Source organism: Cucumis sativus, chromosome 5 (genome assembly GCF_000004075.3).
Source record: "Cucumis sativus cultivar 9930 chromosome 5, Cucumber_9930_V3, whole genome shotgun sequence".
Taxonomy (NCBI): Eukaryota; Viridiplantae; Streptophyta; class Magnoliopsida; order Cucurbitales; family Cucurbitaceae; genus Cucumis; species Cucumis sativus.
This window is the reverse complement of record NC_026659.2, coordinates 27562830-27587577: the sequence shown is the minus strand read 5'-3', so window position 1 is coordinate 27587577 and position 24748 is coordinate 27562830. Positions and strand designations below refer to the sequence as shown.

At 32.4% G+C, this 24748-nt stretch overlaps 4 protein-coding genes across 4 annotated transcripts; 3 read left to right on the top strand and 1 right to left on the bottom strand.

Moving 5' to 3' along the window:
* Window positions 1-8024: 8024 nt before the first annotated feature.
* Window positions 8025-12238, top strand: LOC101207807 (protein DETOXIFICATION 10). Its single transcript, XM_004135334.3, has 7 exons — window positions 8025-8516; window positions 9629-10173; window positions 10263-10349; window positions 10669-10725; window positions 10836-11074; window positions 11158-11363; window positions 11773-12238. Exons 1-7 carry the CDS (start codon window positions 8277-8279, stop codon window positions 11842-11844), a joined length of 1446 nt encoding a protein of 481 aa, XP_004135382.3. The 5' UTR covers window positions 8025-8276; the 3' UTR covers window positions 11845-12238.
* A 2481-nt stretch (window positions 12239-14719) lies between these two features.
* Window positions 14720-19031, top strand: LOC101208050 (protein DETOXIFICATION 12). Its single transcript, XM_004135335.3, has 7 exons — window positions 14720-15202; window positions 16316-16860; window positions 16951-17037; window positions 17152-17208; window positions 17315-17553; window positions 17650-17855; window positions 18422-19031. Exons 1-7 carry the CDS (start codon window positions 14966-14968, stop codon window positions 18491-18493), a joined length of 1443 nt encoding a protein of 480 aa, XP_004135383.2. The 5' UTR covers window positions 14720-14965; the 3' UTR covers window positions 18494-19031.
* Window positions 19032-19302: 271 nt separating this feature from the next.
* LOC101213885 lies at window positions 19303-22359 on the top strand. The gene is made up of 4 exons (XM_004135024.3): window positions 19303-19480; window positions 19580-19673; window positions 19909-20118; window positions 21523-22359. Exons 1-4 carry the CDS (start codon window positions 19406-19408, stop codon window positions 22236-22238), a joined length of 1095 nt encoding a protein of 364 aa, XP_004135072.1. The 5' UTR covers window positions 19303-19405; the 3' UTR covers window positions 22239-22359.
* On the bottom strand, window positions 22262-24748 carry LOC101214128 (sec-independent protein translocase protein TATC, chloroplastic). The gene is made up of 4 exons (XM_004135025.3): window positions 24388-24748; window positions 23691-23977; window positions 22845-23135; window positions 22262-22687 (listed from the first exon to the last, which is right to left on the bottom strand). Exons 1-4 carry the CDS (start codon window positions 24641-24643, stop codon window positions 22478-22480), a joined length of 1044 nt encoding a protein of 347 aa, XP_004135073.1. The 5' UTR covers window positions 24644-24748; the 3' UTR covers window positions 22262-22477.

Here is a 24748-nt window from a genome sequence, read left to right as displayed (position 1 = left end):
TGTTTAATTATTACATGGACCAAAATTCATTTTTAAGATTCAAAAAAGAAAAAAAAAAAAACTTTCTTCAAACTATAGACAAAAGTCACGTTTGATTATGCAGTTCTTTTTCTTTAATTGCTTCTTTCTTCTTATCTTGGAAGTTCATTTTCTATTTTTGCACGCTAAGGTCACCAATTCTTTTGCAATGTTTTCTTCATTAATTACACTACTTTATTTATTTAGATAGCATTTATAGATTATTTATTTCACACGAGTGTACATTTACCTTATATTATTTATGAGCCTCTTAACTATGCTATTTGGTTTACTTTTGCATTTCTCTTTTCTAGCCTGCTTCTCTTTTTATTATTTTATTATTGGTGTGCGCCAACTAATTCCATGGTAAAAAAAACTTTTCCTTAATAATCCATTAGTAGATATTATTTATAGTCTTTATTTTAAATAATTAATGTTTGTATTTGATTATGTAAAATAATACTATCGAAAAAATATTGTTTAAAAATAATTAGTGTTTAAAATAGTTCGTAATACATATAATTACTTTCATTTTAAAATGGTGAGTGCGTTACAATATCAAAGTTCTTTGACCATAAAAAGTCCTCAACCATATGCAAACCATCAAATATTTAAATCTCCACCTTTTTGTGTTAAAAGGTGTTGAATTAAAAATATTGCAAAGATCTAAGTATGAGAACTATCACAAATACTATAATAATAATAAAATAGAAGTAAGAGATTTGATTCTATAACCTAAACAAATATATATATCAATTAGTACTCTTGTGAGTTGAAGAACTCAAAGACATAGTCATAACCACGAATATGGAGACCTCGAGCTCGAACGGTGAACATGAGATGTGTATGTAAAGGGACGTGGAGTATGAGATGTTAATTGCCCGGCAATAAAGAGAGAGAGAAACGATTGGACAATGTAAGATTTATAAAAAAACAGAGAAGAAAATTGATTTGAATCGAATCGTTAAACCTAACAATTTCTTTTTTGTTACACGAACCTAATCAAATAGGATATCGATAAAATTTGACAAAATATTTATATATACTAGAGATCAATAGACCAAATGGGTATGCAAAACTATTAAAAGAAAAAAAAAAACCATTTTTTTTTTACCTAATGAAATTGGTATTTATTTTTTATTGTAAACTTATAACAACAAATTTTATGACTCAATTATTTTGCTTCCAAAAGTATCCAATTTCCAACCTCCAAATTGATAGTATAAAGTAACTCACAGCATCAAGTTTATGACTGAATTATTTTGAGAGGTTGATAGTATAAATTATTTCAATTGAATTGTATTATTTTATATGGCCATATAATTAAAGTTTATATGTCTTTATGATATTTTATGTTATACAAATGGAGCAAACATATCTCTTTCTAAGTAATGACAATTTGTTTTTTCTTAATAAAATATGGAAGTTTGAGATTTTGATTAAGACCTTAAGTTTTGTTAGAAAGAATTTCAAAATTCTATTATTGATTAAAATAGTGGGAGTGGTTGGTTGCACATCTACTACAAATGGATATAGAATATAACAATTGCAAAAGTAATTTTTAAATGAATAACTATTACATTAAAAAGCACAACCTAAATTACATATCATACAAAAATGCTTATAAAATATAGTAAAATGCAAATTCTATCTATAACAAATTTTAATAAATTAAATTTTACCAACTTTTATTGCATCGATAAAATTTGAAATTTTTTTATATTTAAAAATATTTATTTTATGATTGTAATATAGTCTATTAACGGTCACATTTTATTATATTTACAATTTTTTAAAAATATTGTTATATATTTAATTATTTAAAACTTAATTGTTATATTTGCAACTATTCTTAATTATAAACTATATAAATATGAATGGTAAACTACAAATGGTTTTTTTATTAGTTGTGAGAAAATAATTTTGTTTTTTTAATGAACAAGAAACAAATGTAAATGTGTACTCTTTCATTATGTGAATTTATTATATATAGTTAATTTAATTTGGTGGTTGGTTAATTATTAATTGATGTTATCCTTTTCCAAAGGAAAATTTATTTATATTTTGTCCTCATTCTCAAGGATGCAATTTCTTTCAAAGTACACTAAAGCGATCTCAATGTTTTCTTCATTATTTAGTCTATTATACTTCTCTTCTCATCACATGAAAAATTATTTCTAAGTTTCTATATTTGTAGACTTAACACACTTATGATATATAAGATAATTTGACTAAATTAACATTTCATTGTATGTTTTTATTTTTTTTGTATGTGTAAACTAAAATCATGAATACGTTTACCTACTCCAACAAATATAGGAATACACTTTTATGAGTTTTTACTAAGATACGTATTTTTCCTACACGATTAAGGGCTAAAATACTTACTATTCTTGACTCCTTGGTAAAAAATATATTTCTTTAACTTTTTAGATAAAAACCTTCCAGCCAAAGTAACAGGGATTAGACCTGATAGGATTGCAAATAACAAAGCTTCAATCATTTCATTTGAGTTGAACGATTAATATTTTAGTAAATATGAATATTATATTTTGATGTTTTTAGATTTAGTAGTAAATTCAATAAGTACGTGGTTGATTACAATTTGTATTCAAGATAAATTAACGACTAGGATATTTGTGGTTAAAATTTTTGTCCATATTACACAAAAAAATACATTTAATTTTTTTAAAAAATTAAATATTAAAAATTGGGGATGTAGAAAAAAAAAAGTGAAACTAATTGTTATATATAGGTGTAGTTAATATTTAATAATTTACACTTTTGTTTCGGTTTTCCCTCTAGAAACGGTGAGTGCATCACAAGATGGGAACTTAAAACTTAACTTCAAGAACATGGCTTCAGTACCCTCAATCACATCCAACTATATCAATTCAATACATATTAATTTGCTGTTCAACAAACCACTAATATATTTGGAAACACAAAATTAAATGTGACAATTTTGAATATATACATCCTTGAATTTGAGGCATCAGTCAACTAAGTATCTCAATTGGACATTAGTAATATATTCAATGGATTGTTTGTCTTTCAAAAATTAAAATGTATTCGATACACATTTTAAAATGTCGAAGTTAAATTAAAAAATATATTTATATTATCTTTGCACATTAGCAATACGTACATTTTACCTCGTTTTTATGCTTCATCAATTCGTTCTTTTGATTGTCGTACCTTAGTACACCAATTTTGCCTTTCTACTCATTCTTATCCATGATTCCGTTGTATTATTCATATATCATATCAATCATATAGGACAAATTTGTCTCACATTTGGTATGAAAAATCCTCCAACGAATAATACCCTATTACTTATTACTACCAACGAACTTCTTCTTCTCGGACCCCACCTTTCAGTTCCATTATTGAACTTTATATTAAATGTGAAAACTTATTTTGTCTATATCATCCAATTTTCAAAAACTATACTTTGTCACACTTCCCATAATAATTATTACAATTCCATACGAGGAATGGTACTATCCAAACACGTCAACTATTTTATTTAACATATTTTATATTTATATGCTCTTATCATTTCAACTAAAATTTTATTTTTTTTCGTTTCAATAAATCTTAAATGCATTGTTCGATATAAGACTTTTTGTTTTTTTAAGTGTTTCATGTATGTATTTACCATAAAAGATTACTCACATCATATATAGTAAAAATTAATTTTGACAAACTAAATCAAATTCTATTGAAAGATAACGGACAAAAAAGTTCAATAATATATGAACTAAATTTGTAATTAATTAATATATTAAAGTTCTAAAATATTGTTTTATTTTGTTCTTTCACAAATCTTAGATGGCTTGTTTATAATTAGTTTTTACAAACTAAATCAAATTGGATTGAAAGATAATGGTGAAGAAAATTAATAATATATAAATTAAATTTGTAATTAATTAACATATTAAAGTTCTAAAATATTATTTTAATTTTTTTCTTTGACAAATTTTAGATGCCTTATTTAGAATTAATTTTTAATAAAATTAACTTTAGAAATCATATACCTAAGAGTAATACTTTGATAAAGATGTATACATTATGATTTATGAAGTTATTTTTTTATATTTAAATTTGGCAATCATATTGTAGCTATGAATTAAAATAATTTCTTATGGTCAGAAAAACTGTCACCTTCTAAAATTAATTTCTCTTGAAAAATGAATTATTTTGTCTGTATATATAGAAACTAGTTTAGAACACAATTAATTATAGGTCATTATCATATCACAATATCCTAACAATCACATAATCAAGAATCATTTATCACATCATGATATCTTTTTGATTGACTTATTTCAAAAATCATATTTTAAATTTAATTAGTTGACTATTACTTATATATTATAAAATTTGAATTGGAGACTTTCTTTTTATTTTTTAAATAGTGTTACTATTGATGCTTAAATAATTATAAATATTTTAATTTGATTAGAAATTGACTTATATTACTAATTTTAACCACTTTCACACACTACTGTAATAATAGACTATTTATTTTGTTTATTGAAACCTTTCATTTAATATACACTTACTTTCCAACCACTAATTTAAATAATCCTTACCATTTTTTTCCTCTCTCATTCTTCATTATTTGGTTGCTTCCCCTTCTTTTCCTCCCAATATTTATTACTTACTAATTTATTACATATTTGTTTGATTTTAATATGTGTAAGAGTCTTTTGCAATCCAAAATGCATTTATTCTTCATTTATCTCAATGTTCTTCTTTTTATTAAATACAATTTCCAGAGTAAGAGATTTAAATTCGAAACGTTTTATTTTTTAAAATTGAATTGAGGTTCGTATCTCAATTTTATAATATTTGAAAATTTTTATGCAACTTTGAATGTAGCCAAATTACTTTTTTTTTTTTTTATTATTATTTATCCAAGACAAAAACTGTCGTTTTCAATTGTATCAGAATTGAAAAAGATATTTTCATTTTCCATTCTAAAAATAGTTGTCAACTTTGATACACATATAGAAATATTTAGCCTTTTTTACTTTTTTTTTTAAGCGCTTTTATCATCAGCTTTATTAAATATCATCTATTTCATTATTCATTCCCATAATTAATTAATATTACAAAAATGTAATTTTGATAATTGTTGGAGTGATAAAAATTGAACGTCCAAGTTGATGATACAAACTTGTTATATCGATTAAAGGTAAATTATGTTTATCATTTTAACAAGGTTATAATTGTGTTGATAATTATATATATAATATTTGTTGCACTAATTCTTTTAAGTGCTACAAAGTGTTAGTTTCCTACTATATATTAATAGTGTTACGGTGTTCAAAATTTGTCATAATCATAGTTGTACATACATATGCACCTAGAAATTCTAGGTAAAGGTGGTTTAATATATTAATTAAAGTTTGATTAAGAGATTGAAAAAATGAATTGAGTTTTAACTTATCATTATTACGATCACTTGGATTACCTGATAGAACTAAGTCATGCACAGCGGAAAAAGAATCGAATTTCTACCCTAATTGCCACAATTAACATCTAACCATAAACTAATCAAATTAGGGTTTTAAGAAGTATTACCTTTGAAGCTTTCAAAAGGTTTGATGTCTTCTTACCAATTCTACCCGAGACCACCACTAGTACTCAACTGCTATCCTCTAGACAAAGAACCGGGTTGTGGGACCCAATTTTGGTGTAGAAAGTAATGGAGATAAAATGAGATTGGAAGCTTTCTTTTTTCTTTTGTTGAGATTATGAAAATGATAAAAGAGGCAAAAGTCCTTCAACATTTGAAAACATCTCTATTTATAGCCTAATTACATGCAAAAATGCATGCAATTCAATTGCCAAATCTCAACACCTAATATTCCACTAACAATTAGTGGAACTTAGTGGGCTAGGTGTCTATATCTCATATAGCCACATATCCCACTAAGAGTTAGTGGGATTATCCAACAAAATGTTGGATTTTCCCACTAACTTAGTCCAAGGGTAAAATGGTCATTAGATTTTTCTAGTCAAAAGTCAAACTTTGACTTTTCTAAGTCAAAAGTCAATATTTTGACTTTTTACCATTTTGTCCGTCTTGACTAATTCCAACCTCCCGAGCATGAATCCGCATTCATTTTTCCAAAATTCAAATCACATTTGAATATAAGGCCGGTCAAAGTTTGACTTTTCAAAGTCAAAAGTCAACATTTTGACTTTTTACTATTTTTGACCAATTCCGAGCTTCTTAGTATGAATCCGCATTCATACTTATAGTATGTAAAACATAAAGCTCTATTTCTAATTAGAAGACCGACGATTATATCACTGTATATGTCGGTTTTCCTTTCTTCTCCCTATTCGAACAATTCGACTTATTTCATCACACTGTTCTAAGTTTAATCCATATGAGCTAGCAGAGGAACCTAATGGACCTATAGATCATGGGCTCCAACGATTCAAGATTAACTAGCTAAACTCTTTTAAACCGAGTTAATCAACATTCGTTAACTAACGGGTCATTCCACTAAAGTCCCGTAGTTGCACTCCCCTCACTATAGATATATTTGTGTCCATTTGATAAAACCATAATCAGTAAGTTAATCCTTCACAGGTTGCTCGTAACCTTGGCTGGGTCAAAATACCGTTTTACCCCCAAGATTACATCTTGCTCCTTAAGTCCCACTAATCCACTATTGAACAATTGGTTTAAGGTTCAACCTATAAACTTAATCCCTCTCGGGCCAATGAGAGGGTGGGGCCCCTTGTTCAAGACTTGGATTCAGTGCTTAAGAGAGCAACCTATCTACTAACCCTAAAGCGGGTAGGAGTGAATTCCATCTTGTACCCTATGTTCCCAGCTATCCACCCGATCTTACCCCTGAAATGGGAGGCTTATTGGGCCAACGCTGATGAGCTGCCCTCACCTATGCAGATCTAAGGATAATCTCGTATGAACAGGAGTTCATAGTTAACTCAGGATTAAGACTAAGTTACCTAGGTCATCAATAATTGAGATAGTCAGTTTTAAACAGTAAACGGTGTTATAACGTAAAAATGACTAATTCATGGTTCAGTCTTATGTAAACATTTTACATAGGATGCCCCCACTTTCATGTCTCTACATGAACGATTAGGATCACATCGTTTGTACTACAAAGTGGGCCGCATCCATAGTCTCTCAAAATAAGGCGCCCAACCTTTATTTCATATACTATAGACTATTTAGGCTATATACTCGAACTTGATCCACGTTTATGTTTACACATAAAGTTCAAGTTTATTCAAAAAATAGCCTTGGAACTTTGATTTATTGGATTTAAGATTATAATATTTAATTTCTCAATAACAACTTTATTGAATAGAATATGATTTACAAACTACGAGTTTTAGGACAAAAAATTCCAACATTACCAACTCTTATTGTTTATTTATACAAATAATTAAAACACCTCAAAAGTATATGTATAGATTAAACCATACATACTTCAAAACATATATATGCGTAAACAAATAACCCTTAATATGACTAGATAACTTGTAAACACAAAAAAACTAACTAAAGAACATGGTTAAAAGAAACGTTTAATAAATTCAATGATTCACAACGAAACGTTTCATGGGAGTAATTTCTTTGGTGTCCTTTTAAACTAAAATGAGGTATAGTTAAGAACGGTAACACTCCAATAGTAAATGACATTCAAATAATGACAGAGTAATTAGTTTGTAAGAGAAAAAGAAGAAAAAAAAAGTAAAGGTAGCAGGTAAATGGAAACATAGAAGAAGTCAGCTCAAACCAAACCAAATTTGTTGAACACCCCGTACTCACTTCACCACCTTTTCATATTCTTCTATATTTTTTATCTTATCTTTGTATCACATGCATCATATTAATTATCTTTCGTCATATTAAATGCATGTAACATTAAAATAAATCTTGGGATCTAAACAACCCATTTCATGAGTTTAAGTATAAAGTCAAAAGAAAATTTAATATTAAAACAAAAAACAACGAAAAATTATAAAATAAAATACACGTCGGAAACCCACAGGTCAGATACGATGGCGACAAGGAACGTGTTCTCATCGCGTTTCACGTTTTCCGTCCACCTGTACTGTTTTTTAATTTTTGCCTTTAAAACTAAGAATCACTGCACTGTTTTTTGTGTATCAAAAATTTTGTTTTTGTAAATTCCTTTATTCTTCTTCTTCTTCTTCTTGGTTTTTGGTTTTTGGTTCTTTAAGTTTTTTGATCTTCAATGGCTGACTCATCACCATTGTTGGAATGGACGGACGGCCGGAGAGAAACAACGAGAGCTGCTTTTTTATCGGAGGCAAAGACTGTTGGGTTCTTAGCGGCTCCATTGGCTGCTATCAATCTCTCTCAGTTTTTGATTCAGACTGGTTCTTTGATGATTGTGGGTCATCTTGATGAACTCTCTCTTTCCAGTACCGCCATAGCTGTTTCTTTAGCTGCTGTTACTGGATTCAGTGTGCTTGTAAGATTTTTTTTTTTTTTCTGTATTTTTCTCGTCGATTATTCTTTGAATTTTGATACTGATTATTTATCGGTTTCATTTCTAAGTTTTCATTGTGGGGTTTGACTAAAAAATATTTCGCACTGTCTAGTTAATGTCGGACTTTGATCGACATTCTCAATGTTTCTCGAAGTATTCCCAAGTTTTTTCATCAAGGTCGAGTCATCGCCGGAGTATTCTGCATGTGCAGTAAGCTCAACGACGGGTTTCAACTATGACTAATGCGATGGCTTGAAGCTTCTTTGTTTGGCACCCAAGAGTATTTACTATTTTAAGAGATTTTTTATATGGAAGACGGCCCTCTCACTGTTCTTTGTGATTGGCGTCTCGCCTGGAATGAAATCTAACGGTCTGTTTACGTCGGACGTAATTCCAGATGTAGGATGACGGCCGTGTCTATTGGCTACGATAGGCCATGTTTATTGTGATCTTTATTCTTCTCACACTTTATATTGTGCTTTCATCAAATATTGCACTTGGGTGGAGAAAATAAGTATCGGAATAAACTTGATGAGCTTCGCGTTAGAGCACTATGATAGACATGTCCATGTCTAATGTGATACCTAAAAAGGTTGGGTAGGGGTGTGTCATCAATCTTAACAAAGGAGTTTTTAAAATGGTCATCCGTACAAAAGAACAACTTTTATTTTAATACTATGCAAATAACAGTCGTCAATGGCTGCTTTGGAATAATGAGTTTATGATGACAGAGAGTTTGAGTAAATTAGGTCTATTTGCAATGGCAGTGGGAAGAAAGGAAGGAGGGAAGGAAGGAAGGAAGGAAGGAAGAGGGAAAATTCCTCCCTCTTGGTTAGGCTTAGATTATAAAACTAATCTAACAAATTACGAATGATTAAAGAATCAATCTCCCCCCCACAAAAGAAAAAAAAAAAATTAAAGAATCAATCAAATTGTTATATAATGCATGAACTTTCATGAATCCTATAACTTATGCAACCAATTTTATATTTTATTCATGTGAAGTATAATGAATCTACGGGCCATATTTGGTTTGCCAAGTTATTAACTAATTTCGTTGCCTGATCTGATTGTCCTTTGAACTACGCTTGCAGATTGGCATGTCTAATGCCCTTGAAACTCTATGTGGCCAAGCTTATGGGGCTGGACAATATAAAAAATTTGGAAATCATGTTTACACTGCTATGGTATGTCTCCTAGTAGTTTGCCTCCCATTAACTATATTATGGATCAACATGGGGAAGCTACTTGTTTTCGTTGGCCAAGATCCTTTGATATCACTTGAAGCTGGGAAGTTTATGATTTGTCTTATTCCCGGGCTCTTTGCTTTTTCATTTCTTCAGCCACTTATGAGATATTTTCAGATGCAAGTTTTAGTGATTCCCATGCTTGTAATTAGTTGGATCACCTTTTGTGTGCATATACCCCTCTGTTGGGTTTTGGTGTATAAAACCAGACTCCATAACCTTGGTGGAGCTTTAGCCATGAGTATTTCGTATTGGTTGAATGCAATTTTTCTTGGGTTATATATGAAATTTTCTCCCAAGTGTGAGAGAACCCGCTCTGCAATTTCTATGGAGGTGTTCAAAGGAATTGGAGTTTTCCTTCGCCTTGCTATACCTTCTGCAGTAATGACTTGGTAATCTACTTTCTCTTTTCTCTGGGTTCTCATCTCGACTAATAAATGTTTAGTTTTTGATTTGTTTTTTCTAATTCTGGTGATTGCAGCCTTAGTTGGTGGTCATTTGAGATGATTATCTTATTGTCTGGGCTTCTGCCAAATCCAGAGCTTGAATCTTCAGTTCTATCTGTTTGGTAATTTTCTATTTCCCCTGTTTTATTACTCTCAAGCAAAAAAATGAGTTTATTCTGAATTAAATGGAAAATGATTGAAATCTTTCATTAGAGAGGAGAGTCAACCTTACGGCTTCTAGTTTTGATAAGAAAGCCTCCAATTAGGCTAATACATCAGATAAAGAGTTATTACAAAAAGAATACTCTTCTACACCATGAAGCTGTAACGAAAAAGACATCACCCTCAAAAGAGTGAAAATGAAATACGATACTTAACTTTCTGTTATTCTCTTTGAAAAAGAAAAAAACGTCTCAAGTGACATTTGGCTTTTACGAACAGCTTCAATACCTTGACGACAGTTTTTACATTAGCATGTGGAATTGGCAGCGCAGGCAGGTATGTGTGTGTTAAGGCCTTTGCAAAATTTCTTGTTCTAATGAATAAATCAGTTGGATTTGAATCACAGTTTGAAAGGATTGCTTTTGTTCTTGTAATTGGTGCTGCAGTACCAGAGTTTCAAATGAACTAGGAGCTGGGAAGCCCCAAGCTGCTCGTATAGCTGCTGGGGCAGCAATATTTCTTGCAGTTGTGGAGATCATCATCGTGAGCATGGTCCTTTTCGCACTTCGTCATGTTTTCGGTTATGCTTTCAGCAACGAAAAGGAAGTTGTGGATTATGTTGCTGCCATGGCTCCCCTAGTTTGTTTGTCAATCATATTTGATGCCATCCAAGGGGCCATTTCAGGTAGTCAACTTGTGTGTTAATGTCATTAAGCAATGGTTTTTTTGTTAAATGGTACAGAGTTGAATTGTTATCTGTTGAATCAGGTGTTATAAGAGGATGTGGGTGGCAGCGCGTAGGGGCTTATATAAACTTGGGGGCTTTCTATCTTTGTGGAAATCCAGCTGCTATTGCACTTGGTTTCTGGGCACATCTAGGAGGGAGGGGCATGTGGATTGGCATCCTAACTGGGGCTTTTATTCAAATGTTTCTACTCTCGATCGTCATGAGCCGCGTTAATTGGAACAAACAGGTTCTTATCTTCCATTTCAAAATATCTAGATTTTGTTCTCATCCTAAATTATAATCTCCGATGACTTACTATACTTTCAAAAATTGCAATATTACCTAACGACGTCTAATTACAAATCATTTAGAATTTCATAAAGGGAATTCAGACCTAGAATTATGTGGGGGTGTCCTATAATGGAATGTCGATCTAAATCCTCACTCCAGTTCACTGTGATACTATAATAGTTTTCCTGTCCTGCCATCTTCTTCATATTTGAACATACTATAAATCTTGAATACAAAGATGAACTTTTAAACAATAGTTCAAGCATAAGTTAGGCAGTAAATTTGAAGTAAGAAAGAGTTTCTTTTATGGGTTTACTAAGTGAGCTGATGTGGTGGGAATTTCTTCTTGCAATGTACAATTACAGGCAGAGGCAGCAAGGGAAAGGATCTTTGGTGGAAAAGAAGAAAATAAATATGATGAACAAATTGTTGTTTGAATGAGGACTTTGTCATCTGTGCTAGTTTTGACCAGGAATTAACGTTTGAGGTATTAGAAGAGAGAGCGTATATCTGATGCAAAGACCAACAGCCATTGATGAGATTTTTTATTTTACTTAATTTTTTGACTGTAAAAGAGAAAGGTTAAAGAAGAGTGAGGAAGTGAGTTTCCCTAATTAACATTGGTTTGAAGCCATTGTGAGTAATGTTCGACTTAGAAAATGTGGAGTGTAGATTTGTACTCTTGACTTGTAAAACGTATAAACTTATAATGTATTAAGTGAAGATATGATTGGCATAACTCATGCCAAATAAACATTATCATTAACTTTATTACTCAATATTTGTCCAATCAACATTATTGTAAGTTATAGTAAAGTTTGCTTTTGAGGATGGTTGTTTGTAGGACTTTGTGTTGTTGATCTTCATGCTATTAGATTTTTCTTTTTAGAAAAAAGAAAGTGGAGTTTGATTTTTTTTTTTTAGAATCACAAATTAAAGTCTTTCTAAACCACCCCCCACTTGGGGTTATGAATATTAAACAGGGCACAAATTATCACTATCTTAAAGGTTAAAATCTATAATTACCGATATGTTTTAGTTTTCTCATTCCAATTATGATAGATGTGATTTGTCTAATTTAAATTGATATCAAGTTTATATAAACACAAAATAAAATGATGACGAAGACATTTCATGAAATAAAAAACAATGATAATTAAAAAGAGAAACTAGGGAATGTAATCAAAACCAAAGGTAAAAAATAGAACATTTAATGAAAATATTTGTTTATAAAGTGTAAATATTTTTCAAATATTCTATTTTTGACAATTTTTCAAAAGAAAATAAAATATTTACCAGTTATAGCAAAATTTTAGATTTTATTAATGATAGAAACGGATAAACTTCTATCGTTGTCTATCAACGCTACTTATAGAAGTATATCAGTGATCAATAATATTATTATTGATAGAATGTTAAATGTTATTATATGTTATAAATATTTTGTCAAATTTACTATTTTTTACAATTCTTCCTTGTCTTACCTATGAGTTTTTTGGGTTTTTTCAAAAATAGAAAATTTTGACTAATTATTTATATTCAATAACAAAACTACTAAAATACAAAATTCATTATACTTCATTTTTTGATATGAAGTATAAATATTTTATTTTTGACCTATTTGCTACCTCTAATTTTGTTTTGTTTTTGTCTTTTTTGACAAACGATATTATAAAGACAATAATTTTTGACAAACGATATTATAAAGACAAGAAAAAACAAGCTAAAATATTTTATTGTAAACATTCTTTTGGTTTTAGCTTCCCTTTCTAAACTCCTTTTGTTAATTATATACATCTATTCCTTTTCATTCTCACAAGATTGATTATACTTCAATCAATTAACCATGAAATTGAAACCACAAGACCACATTTATTCAGTTTCTTTCTTTTTTTTCAAAAAAAAAAAAAACGAACTTTTTAAAGAAGACAAAATACGACGTCGTGTCTAAAAGAATTATTATGTGACTAATATATTTTCTTTCAAAAAATAGATTTTATAATTTATATATATTTTGGAAGAAAAATGGATGATTGGCTGTTTTTCTTTCCTTTGGAAAAATTCAAGTGCATTTATCTAATTGTTTTCAATGTGTTTCCATACTATAATTAATATTTTATAACATTTACTTTCATTATGTTTTGGTTGCTTATTTTTCTATTTACTTACCTTTTACCCAATCAAAAATTGGATCTAACTCACCTTTTAATTTCAATCTACTTTTGAGAGTATCCCTTTTCAAAACAATATTTTGTTTGAAAAGCGGTTAAAAGTATTTAATTATCGAACCCATGTGGTTATTCACGTTTTTTTTATTCTAACTTGAATTTAAAGAAGTATAATATATAAACTCTTTATTCTAGTAGTGTCATGGTGTATAATGAAACATTCTTTTTAATAATATTTATTTTTCTTCTACTTATGAATATAACTAATACACTTTAGTAAACCACATATATTTATGTGTTGATCTTTACCTTCTTCGTATTGTTTAATGGTTTATTTCGTAATTTTTTTTATTACCAAAATTTTAATTGGACATTCTTGTTTAAATGTTGAATATTTATTGAGATTTCTACCATTATTGTTACTAAAAGAAATTTTCTTTACCAATATGTGAATTAGGATAATCCAAAGAGTCCTGCCTTTCACTTTTCTTTAACAGCATGTGTGCGGACAAACAAGCTTCTTTTGATATTGATCAATATGAATACCATGTGGCCATTTGAAGCACTGACCACTTAATTTCTCAAGTTGATGACCATTAACTTCACAAATAAGCGTGACAAACTTATCGAGTAATTATCTTTTCATTTTTGTTGATACATTTCATACTTATCAACAAGATCAATCTTTCATTCCATCTTTATTCATACTATCATCGTCATCAACAAACTTAATTATTTTACTTCTTTCAACATATTTATTCACAAAAATTAATCTTACAACTCTACGTTAATTGAGTTATGCTCTTTCTCATTATAAATATTTTAGTTGAGTATTCTTTTTTTAAATATCAAATATTCAATCTCCATTTCTACACTGAATTGTGTAAATCAACTTTACATTTTTCTTTTTAACAATATTTAACATGAGAATCAAGTCTATCAAGTTGATAATACAATTATTTTACCGTGATTTTCTAACCTTTTAGTGGGTGTTATATATGTATGTATATGTATGTGTAGGTATATATGTATGTGTATATATAGATGTATGTGGATAGATGCATGCATGTAGATAGATGCATGGAGTAGCTCTTTGTGAGTGCAAACTGGTTTCTCATTGCTCCGTACATGTGGGAAAATAAAAATGGGATTTTTAAGTTTCTGTTTTACTTTATATTTCAAGAGAGAGACATGGAATGATCCGGAAGAAAGTTAGTCAGACTTTCATGGCGATCAAAACGTGTCCTGGTTGAGCCACTATTTACACACACCTGTATTTTATTATATTCTAGCCGCTGCATTGGTTCCTGTAAATTTCTTCTCTTTGTTCCTTTTTTTTATATATATTTTGTTTCTATTCAAGTCTAGCCATACTCATAACTCATTAGCCATGGCCGACTCCCCATTGCTGGAATGTATCGAGAATAGCAGTGAAACAACATGGGTATCTTTCTTTCGGGAAGTGAAAGTTGTTGGGTTCTTAGCAGCTCCATTGGCTGCTATCAATCTCTCTCAGTTCTTGATTCAGACTGGTTCTTTGATGTTGGTGGGTCATCTCGATGAACTCTCTCTCTCCAGCACCGCCATAGCCATCTCTTTAGCTGCTGTTACTGGATTCAGTGTGCTTGTAAGTCCCGTCCCTTTTCTTGTTTGGATTCATTTGCAAGTTTCATGTTGAATGTGGGTTATCTCAGTTATCTATCATGAATGATATGTTAATGGATTCCTTGGATATTCACTAGCTAATTTCAAATAATGACTTGATTTCTTCCTTTGAACATAGAGAGCTTTTAGTTGGGTCTGTCTCCCTCTTTTGGTTCTTCTTAGATTATAACATTGATACTAAAAAGTCAAGATTAGTGTTCTCTATTAGGGAATAGTAAGGTTTTATGCATATCTTTTGGCGCCTTTTTTGTTTTATTGTATCCGAGGAACCAGTAGATTGAGAGAATTTCAAACCCCTGCTTGACCAGCTCCTTTTCTTTGAAGTCATTTGATCGATCTTTACAATGCCTATCTTTTTTATATCTTTACAATAAGATGGCACTCACTTTGAGTTTTTGCACAGTTGAGTTTACTTTTCTACTTAAACTCAATGGAAATACTGTGTACATTTACATACATTAAAGTATTATATAACATTTTATAATTACCCTAAAGTTGTGAGCTTAAACTTTTGGGCTGTTGGGTGATTTCACATGGTATCAGAGAGCAGGATACCTTGAGTTCAACCTTATAAAGTCGTTTCCTACACCATTAATATGATTTTCTCCTCTTGGGCCCTCAACAAAATTTCAAGCCGACAAATGAAGGGAAGAGGTAGAATATTGTTATAATATTAAATTTATCATAACTTATAAGTTTTAGCTTTTCATGCCCATTGGCCAATCACTGAAAACGTTCAAAAGACAGAGACCATTGAACACATTTTTTAATGTTATGATCTGTGCCTGGGGACTTCTCAAATCTTAACAAGTTGATGTGGCATTAACTTTTGTGTTACTTATCTGCCAAAATGATGCAAATTACACATGATAAAGAATGCTATCAGTCCCAATTTTCCAAATATTTCCCCACGAACCTGAAATTTTAACATTAAAAATATATGCTGCATTTCCATGAATTCTGTAACGTATGCAATCTTTTGTTTTGTCATTCTTGAGAAGTTATTAAATCATTCGTTTTGTCATCTGAATTTTGGTCTCTAGATGCATGATTGTTTTTTGAACTAAACTTGCAGATAGGTATGGGTAGTGCCCTTGAAACTCTATGTGGGCAGGCTTATGGGGCTGGACAATATCAAAAATTTGGAAATCATATTTACACTGCTATGGTATGTCTCCTAGTAGTTTGCCTCCCAATAACTCTGTTATGGATCAACATGGGGAAGCTACTTGTTTTGGTTGGCCAAGATCCTTTGATATCACATGAAGCTGGGAGGTTCATGATTTGGCTTATTCCTGGGCTCATTGCTTATGCATTTCTTCAGCCACTTGTGAGATATTTTCAGATGCAAGTTTTAGTGACTCCCATTCTTGTAATTAGTTGTATCACCTGTTGTCTGCACATACCCCTCTGTTGGGTTTTGGTGTATAAAACAGGACTCCACAACCTTGGTGGAGCTTTTGCCATGAGTATTTCATATTGGTTGAATGCAGTTTTTCTTGGATTATATATGAAATTTTCTCCCAAGTGTGAAAGAACTCACGGTGCAATTTCTATGGAGGTGTTCAAAGGAATTGGAGTCTTCCTTCGCTTTGCTATCCCTTCTGCAGTAATGACTTGGTAATCTACTTTCACTTTTCTCTGGGTTCTCACCTCAAATAAAATAACCAACAAGGACTTTTGGTTTATTTTTAATTCTGGTGATTGCAGCCTTAGTTGGTGGTCGTTTGAGTTGATTATCTTACTGTCTGGATTTCTTCCAAATCCAGAGCTTGAATCTTCAGTTCTATCTGTTTGGTAATCCTTTGTTGCCCTCCTCAAGTGAGGAAAAAAATATATGATACTTGACTTTCTGGAATTTTCTTTGAAAAAGACAAAACGTATCATGTTACATTTGGCTTTTATGAACAGCTTCAATACCTTGACAACGGCATTTACATTAGCATATGGAATCGGCAGTGCAGGAAGGTATGTATTAAGGCCTTTGCAAATTTTCTTATTCTCATGAATAAATCAGTTGGATTTGAATCACATTTTGCTAGGATTGCTCTTGTTCTTGTAATTGGTGCTGCAGTACCAGAGTTTCAAATGAACTAGGAGCTGGGAAGCCAGAAGCTGCTCGCAAAGCTGCTGGGGCAGCGATATTTCTTGCAGTTGTGGAGATCATCATAGCGAGTGTGGTCCTCTTTGCTGTTCGTCATGTTTTCGGTTATGCTTTCAGCAGGGAAAAGGAAGTTGTGGATTATGTTGCTGTCATGGCTCCCCTAATTTGTATCTCAATCATATTTGATGCCATTCAAGGGGTCATTTCAGGTAGTTAAACTCGTGCGTTTCTCAACAAGCAATGGCTTTTTTGTGCAATTTGATGCTGCATAGTTGAACTTCTTGTTCCTTTTCTTTTGGGATTAGGTATTGCAAGAGGATGTGGTTGGCAGCGTATAGGGGCTTATATAAACTTAGGGGCTTTCTATCTCTGTGGAAATATAGCTGCTGTAGCTCTTGGTTTCTGGACAAATCTGAGAGGCAAGGGCCTATGGATTGGCATCCAAATTGGAGCTTTCGTTCAGATGCTTCTACTTGTGATCGTCTTGAGCCATGTTAATTGGAAAAACCAGGTCTGAATCTTCTGTTCAGGATTCTCTTGATTTGATACCATTTTATATTTTCTTCATTGAGGAAACTAGGAAGTAAAGAAAAACACGTACGGTTTAACAACGCCAACACTTTTCTTCCCTTGACAATGGTATTTAGGCAGGTCAAGAAAAAATGACTTCAATAGTTTTGGAAAACATTCCAAATCTGAGAGAACAGTTAAACAAACAAACATCTGTTGGTATATTGGTATATTTTGTACGAACAACTAGATGGTGGTTTATTTGTCATATTCTTCGTATATGTTATACGAAGATCCCATCTCAAAACCAATTCACAATCAAAGAGTAACTCATCTATCTTATTGAGAGTGAAAAACCTTTTGATTGTTTCCATGTACAAAGAGTTCGTCTTTTGATACATGAATATGAACTTTTAAACAATAGCTCAAGCATATTTAACTTCCATGATCTTAAAAGACAGGTTTCCTTAAAAAAGACAACAAAGGACAGATTCTTTTTTATGGGTTTGGCAAGTTCTCTTAGGCTGATATGGTGGGAATTTGTTCCTGTCTTGTTTACACTTGCAGGCAGATGAAGCAAGGGAGAGGGTCTTTGAAGGAAGACGCTTTGTAAATAAATACGAGGAGCAAAGTGTTTGACGGAGGACTGAGTCTTCTGTGCAGTTGTGACCAACAATTGCAGTTGAGATATATGAAGGGGAAAGTATATGATGCAAAAAACCCACAGCTATTGGGTACTTCTAGAGTTTGTCTTACCTTTTTTTTAATTGGACAAAGAGATAGCTTCCTTAACCCTTTTTTCCCTCTCTCTAAGATAGTGTGAAATCAGAGAGGATTTGATGCACAAGTTAAAAAAGCAAGGGCCCTGGGTCACTTTACCATTTGTGGTTGGAGAAGCCTTAGTTTGATTTTGATGCTTTTCAAGTCGGCAAAGGCAAAGAGTAATCATCATTTCTGGTCGGTGGGGCAACTTATGATTTTCAATGTTATTCGTTGAAGGTTATTATTATAATATAGTAAAGTAGATACATAATTATATATATGTGTGTATATATCTTGAAATGAAGGAAATATGTCAAAGAATTTAATATGTGAAGGCAGCATAGAAAATTATTATGTATTATATAGGAAACTTATTCCCACTCCAAATAATCATACTCAACTCCAGTATTACAAAGATTGGATTCTCATTTCTTAGTAAAAAAAATAGAAAAAATTTGCTATTTAATTAATTTCTAGGTTTTCAAAACATCATTTTTTAAAATTCAGGACCAAAATCATATATTCAAATACATATCCATCAAAATAATCCATATGAAATATTGGTACTTTGACCTAAAAATTCTTAAAATGAAACTTAAACCCTAAATAAACTAAGATTCGACGATTTGTTTTAAATAGATTCCTAAAACGAGAAACGACGTCGTATATGCCCGCAAATAAATGTGTACGGGTGTTGTTCGAGCCATCGTCAAAACCGAAACCCAGAAAACCCCAACTTTCCGTCTTCGACTCTCTCAAATCCTCAGAGCGACACTGTCGCCAGCAGTAATGGGGAGAGCGGATAAAGAGCGGCTCGTTCGAACTCTCAATTCGCATCTGAACACCATCCATGAAACTTTTCAGGTTCGATTTTTGTAGAAAGATTCTTGTTGTTGAATTGCGTTTGAATTGATGGAACTCAGGCTTCCGATGTAATTCCACTTTTCATCTTTTCATTTCTAGATGTTGGATCAAAACCCATCGTCTTCCCTCGAAAAGGTGAGCTGGGATGATGTTCTAAAAATGGGCGACCAAGTCTACAAGCAAGCCACTGTTGGTATGCTTCCGCTTTGTTTGTCATTATTGTTAGTGTTGTTATTGTTGTTTTACAAGTTTTGAATTGTGTTTACATTTGAACAGGTATTTCTGTTTTTGTTTTCTCTATTCGAAATCGTGTTTGGTTTTCAAGTCTTGAGTTTCTTCCAAATGATGAAGTGGAAGATGTCCAAAAGTTTGTAGTTGATGGATAATGGTAGGAATTTGATTGGTTATTTCTTTTGTTTGCCCTGTAGCTGGAATGGTATGGACTGGAGAAAGACTAGAAGTTAAGGCAATTGAGGAAAATATGGCTTCTTATTTCAATATGCTGCAGGGTTTCCTTCTGGTTTCCCATGGGAGTCAAGTGGGTGCTGGTCCTACTTTGTCTTCTGTCATCCATGCGTCTTTGAAGCAAATAATTGATTCCAGTTTTAGGTTCTGGAAGGAATCGGTCTCTTTATATGGTAAGTGATTCTTCTCCTTCTTGGTTTTTTCTGTCGTTAATTTCTAGCCAAATTTTCTGCATGATGTAAAATTGTAAATGGTCAATGTTATGCTCTACGGTCATAAACCCCAGTGGCTCTAGACCAGGTTATCCCTAATCAATTTAAAGAAGGAAAAGATCTTGTGAAGTTTCTCTTAAAAGATTTTAAGAAGGAAAAGTTTTGAAGGAATTAGTTTATTACTTGCTGTTTTATTTTCTGGCTCAGGTTCTCTTTAAGATGTGGATCTTGTGTTGTACACCGATGTTTGTTTAATTCATCATTTTCTAGTATCTACCCGTGTCTTACATTTGTTAGAATGGCTCTTGATGTTCTTTCAATTGTACCAAGTAAAAGTATTGTCCAGTAATTTTGACTTCTTTTATTTTGTATACTTTTGCAATTACTGTAATGCATTTGGGAGTGGAGTTATTGATTCAAGAAATCCAACGTTGTCTGAGTCTGTGGAACCATGATATAATAGAGGACATAAAGGAAATGAGTTTAATACATGCTGGCTACCTATCTAAAAAAATAAGTCTTACGAGGTTAGTTCCATGAAATTAGTTGAAGTGGATACAAGTTGGCTTATATACATACATGGATATAAAAAAAAAGAAATATATATATATATATATTAAAGCTGTCTTTGGTAGATGAAGGATTTGTTGAACTACCATGATATCAGTTAGGGTACCTTTGAGTTCATGATCTATTATAATATCCTGGACGGGTAGAAAGACTAAGGGGTGTTTGGGGCAAAGGGTTGGGCAGTTGGTTATTGTAGTCCTAGGTTATTGTAGTTGGGTTATAATAGTTTATGTTTGAGGTGAAAATTATTTTAGTTTGAGTTACAATAGTCCGTGTTTGGAGTGAAAATTATTTTAGTTTGAGTTGCAATAGTCTATGGTTTAGCCTTTGAGGTGTAAACTATTTTAGTTGGTAAAGAAAATAGTGAATGTAGTAAAAAGTAAGAAAGATGATGTGTAAAATAATAAAAATTGTAACAAATAGTAAATACGAGAGTAAATGAAGATTTTGAAATAGTGCTAATTGGAGAGTACAAATTAGTATTTACCATACAAAATAGTACTTTCTCCAGCTCTATGAAATTTCCATCCTTAAGCTCTCTTATAGCCATTTGGAAATGCTTTTGTTGATCTATTGAGTGGGTTTCTCTTTTTGTAATTTCAGTTCTATCAATAAAATTCTATGTATCCTATTAGGAAAAAAAAGTATTGTTGATAGAGTTAAATTTATTGGTACATTGTGAGTTCATGTTTGCATGAAGCCAACTGATAATCTATGTTTTTTCTTACCATTGCAATCGTACGAGTGAATGCAGTTTTGTTCTTCTCTTTTGATAAAACTAATGAACTTTTTCAGGACCACAAAAAAATCAGGATAAAAACCAAGTCATTCTGCAGTTGGTTGGTGCAGTTTGGGACGCTTGTTCTGCTCTTAAGAAAGCTCCTTCCACAAATATAACAGCAATAGGCCGAGCGATAACCCAGGTAGCCGTATCAGTGAAGGATGTCCTTCGAGAAATGAAGGAGCTTAAACAAGGTTCCTCCGACTTGGACAAAGCTCCTGAAGAGATTTGTAATGCAGTTGAAGGTGATTCGCAAGATGAGGGTAATACAAGTGATGATGCTGATATCGGTAATGATTTGTCAGCTGAAGAGATGAGAGTCGCTCAATCTGCCATTCACGTTGTATCTTCAATACTTCTAGTTATAAAGGAACTCATTCGCTCTATCACAAGTTTGCTTAAACTAGAAAATGCAAACAAGGAAAGTAACTTGGCGTCCCTGGAGAATCTATTAAAGCTATGCCAAGGAATTGGACTGCAGGTTGACGAGCTTGGAGCTTGTCTTTACCCCCCACAAGAGGGCCCTGCCATTAAAGTAGCTTCTGAGAAAATCTCTAGCTTTCTTGACAATATGCAGACAGAGTTGGGAAGTCTTAATGGTAATTCTGAAGGCTTTCTTCAGGCGTGCAACAATCTCCGAGATTCCTTGAAGCAGCTCGAGACTGAACTAGGTGGCTTCTCATCTCCTGATCTAGAGACTAGAATGCAGAATGTAACTTTAAGCAACTAAAAGATTCTTTGTGCAATCTGATGTATCTCTTCCCTCATAACTCGTTGATATATGTGGGTAGACATATTTACATCCAAGTTTTGTTACTACTATACTATCTATTATTGCTTCATAAAAAAAATCCATCCATGGAACGAATATTCCTTTCTATAAAACGGTGTCGCAATTACACTACATCAAGGAGTTTTGTGAATGTACAGAATCCTCAAAGGGCTGAAAAATTAGGGTTGAATTTGGATCTATCTCCCTGAGAGCTTGACCACCCAAGCACCTCCCAAGTAAAGGCCCAGCAGGGGAGCTGCCAGAAGTACCTGAGTTAGGGGATCTGTTGATGGTGTGAGTACAGCAGCTGCCACCACTGCACCAACAACAACATATCTCCAAATGGATAGCATTTGGTCTCCTGAGACGAGTCCAAGTTGTCCAAGTAGAATCTGTATTACTGGAACCTGGCAAAGAAAATGAAATTTATATTGTCAAAATGCTTAGCTCCATTGGGTGAAATCATAAATGATTTAAGATTGTTCCTAAGAAGTAAGCTTCTAGTGCATGGACAACATTCTAAAAGATGTCATTGTTAATTCATTATAAAAACACAACTTTTACCTGGAAAGACAAGCCTGTACTGAACATAAGAACAAGTACAAATTCGAAGTATTGATCAATGGACCACAAGGATTCAACAGCTCCTTCAGCATAACTAACAAAGAAATTTAGCGCTGCTGGCGTCAACACTACGTAGGAGAAGGCAATTCCTGCATAGAAAAGTATAGAAGAGCCTAGGACGATAGGTGCAAGAAATTGTCTTTCTGTTCTTGTCAATCCTGGAAGAACAAATGCAATAATCTCATAGAGGATGACAGGACTTCCAAGGAGAAGGCCACAGTATCCTGATACCTGGAACGCATAAGGAGAATTTTATTGTTATTGACACCCACCGATATGAAAAATATATAGCTGCAGTATTGAGAGTGTAGAATGATCAGAAACAATAATTATTACCAAACATTCCCCAACGGCATAGTTCAAAGTTGTGGTATCACCCATCGACTTAGAGAGGAACACAAGTCTTATGGAATCTAGTGATTTGGTATTACTCAACACACACACACACCAGGAAGATTGATTGAATAAGCAAAGAGTTTTAATTCAAATAACATTATTCACTGAGCTTTTCTTTGTTCTCATCATCTAGACAAATTCTTCTTGTATTTAATGGTTAATAGTGGTTGATAAATAAGAGATGGTATTGCAAAGATTTCAACTTAGCAACTCTTGCTCCAATTTCATGTTAAATCACCATTGACCTAAGTTAAAGTCGAGTTGGTTAAAGTCAAACTTGTTCTTCTCATTTTTCAAGATTTGTTGTATCATTGGCCATTTTCGTGTCAATTCACAGGTCCACAAAAAGTTATTATAATGGAATTATATTTCATCATACGAAGTTCTGACCTTTAACGTTGTAAAGAAAAACTCCCCAGGACCAAGCTGCAGGAACCTTACACCTTGTTCCTTAACTGGAGCTTCAAGAAGTAAGATGAGATCTTTCGAAAATGCAAAGCATCCAACAATTGCGGCTCCAACAGCCAAAACTGAAACAAATATCCTCTGACGTAGTTCTTCAAGATGATCAAACACGCTCATTTCTCTATCATCTGGAAGTAGATCTTTACTGGGATAGAGGAAATTATATATATCACTTTTATCCGGAGCCCCATTTGTTGAATTCTTGGCGATATCTAATATTTTTTTTCATGAAAAGGATGGAGTATTAATAACATTCAAACCAATTATAGCATAAAATTCTGCAGCCACATAATTTAACAGGTAGAAATCAAGATATGCAATGAACATTTGGATACAAGTGAAGTAAGCATGTAGAATTCCAACAGGTTTCATCCAGAACTTCGGATGTAACAACTTGAGCAAGATATTTCCTCCCCTGGGTCCAAATAAATCAACTTATGAACTTCTCCCTTCGAACCAGAACTCATACAAGCTCATCTAAAAATCTAGCCGGAACAAACATCTCTATTGAACATAAGTAATTTCTATTCTAAACAATAAGGACCGATACTATTTCATCGGATTACTACTTCCAAAAATTCACGATTTTCAAACGAATCATAAGTTTTGGCAATACTAGTACCTGGCACATCCTCAACGACGGTGGAGCCATTTCCACCACCCAATTCCGTCTGCTTCTCTCTCACGTCGTCATCAACAGCAGAACACACAAATCTGTTGAAATTTCTACGTCTGAGCAAACCGGTGAATCGCAACTTTGTCCTTCTCAACGTTGGGCTAATTCGAACTGAAGTAAGCTGAGACTGAGAGGTTCTAGCAGAGAAACGGCAATCACTGAGCTGCAAATGCGATGATAGAGCACCGCTAATGCTTCCCATCTCTTCTTCAACCTTCGGAATCCAAATCAATGGCGGCTTTTCGCGTTATGCCGAAAAATCAGGACTTTGTAAAATCTGAGTCATCTATTTTATTGGACCTTACTC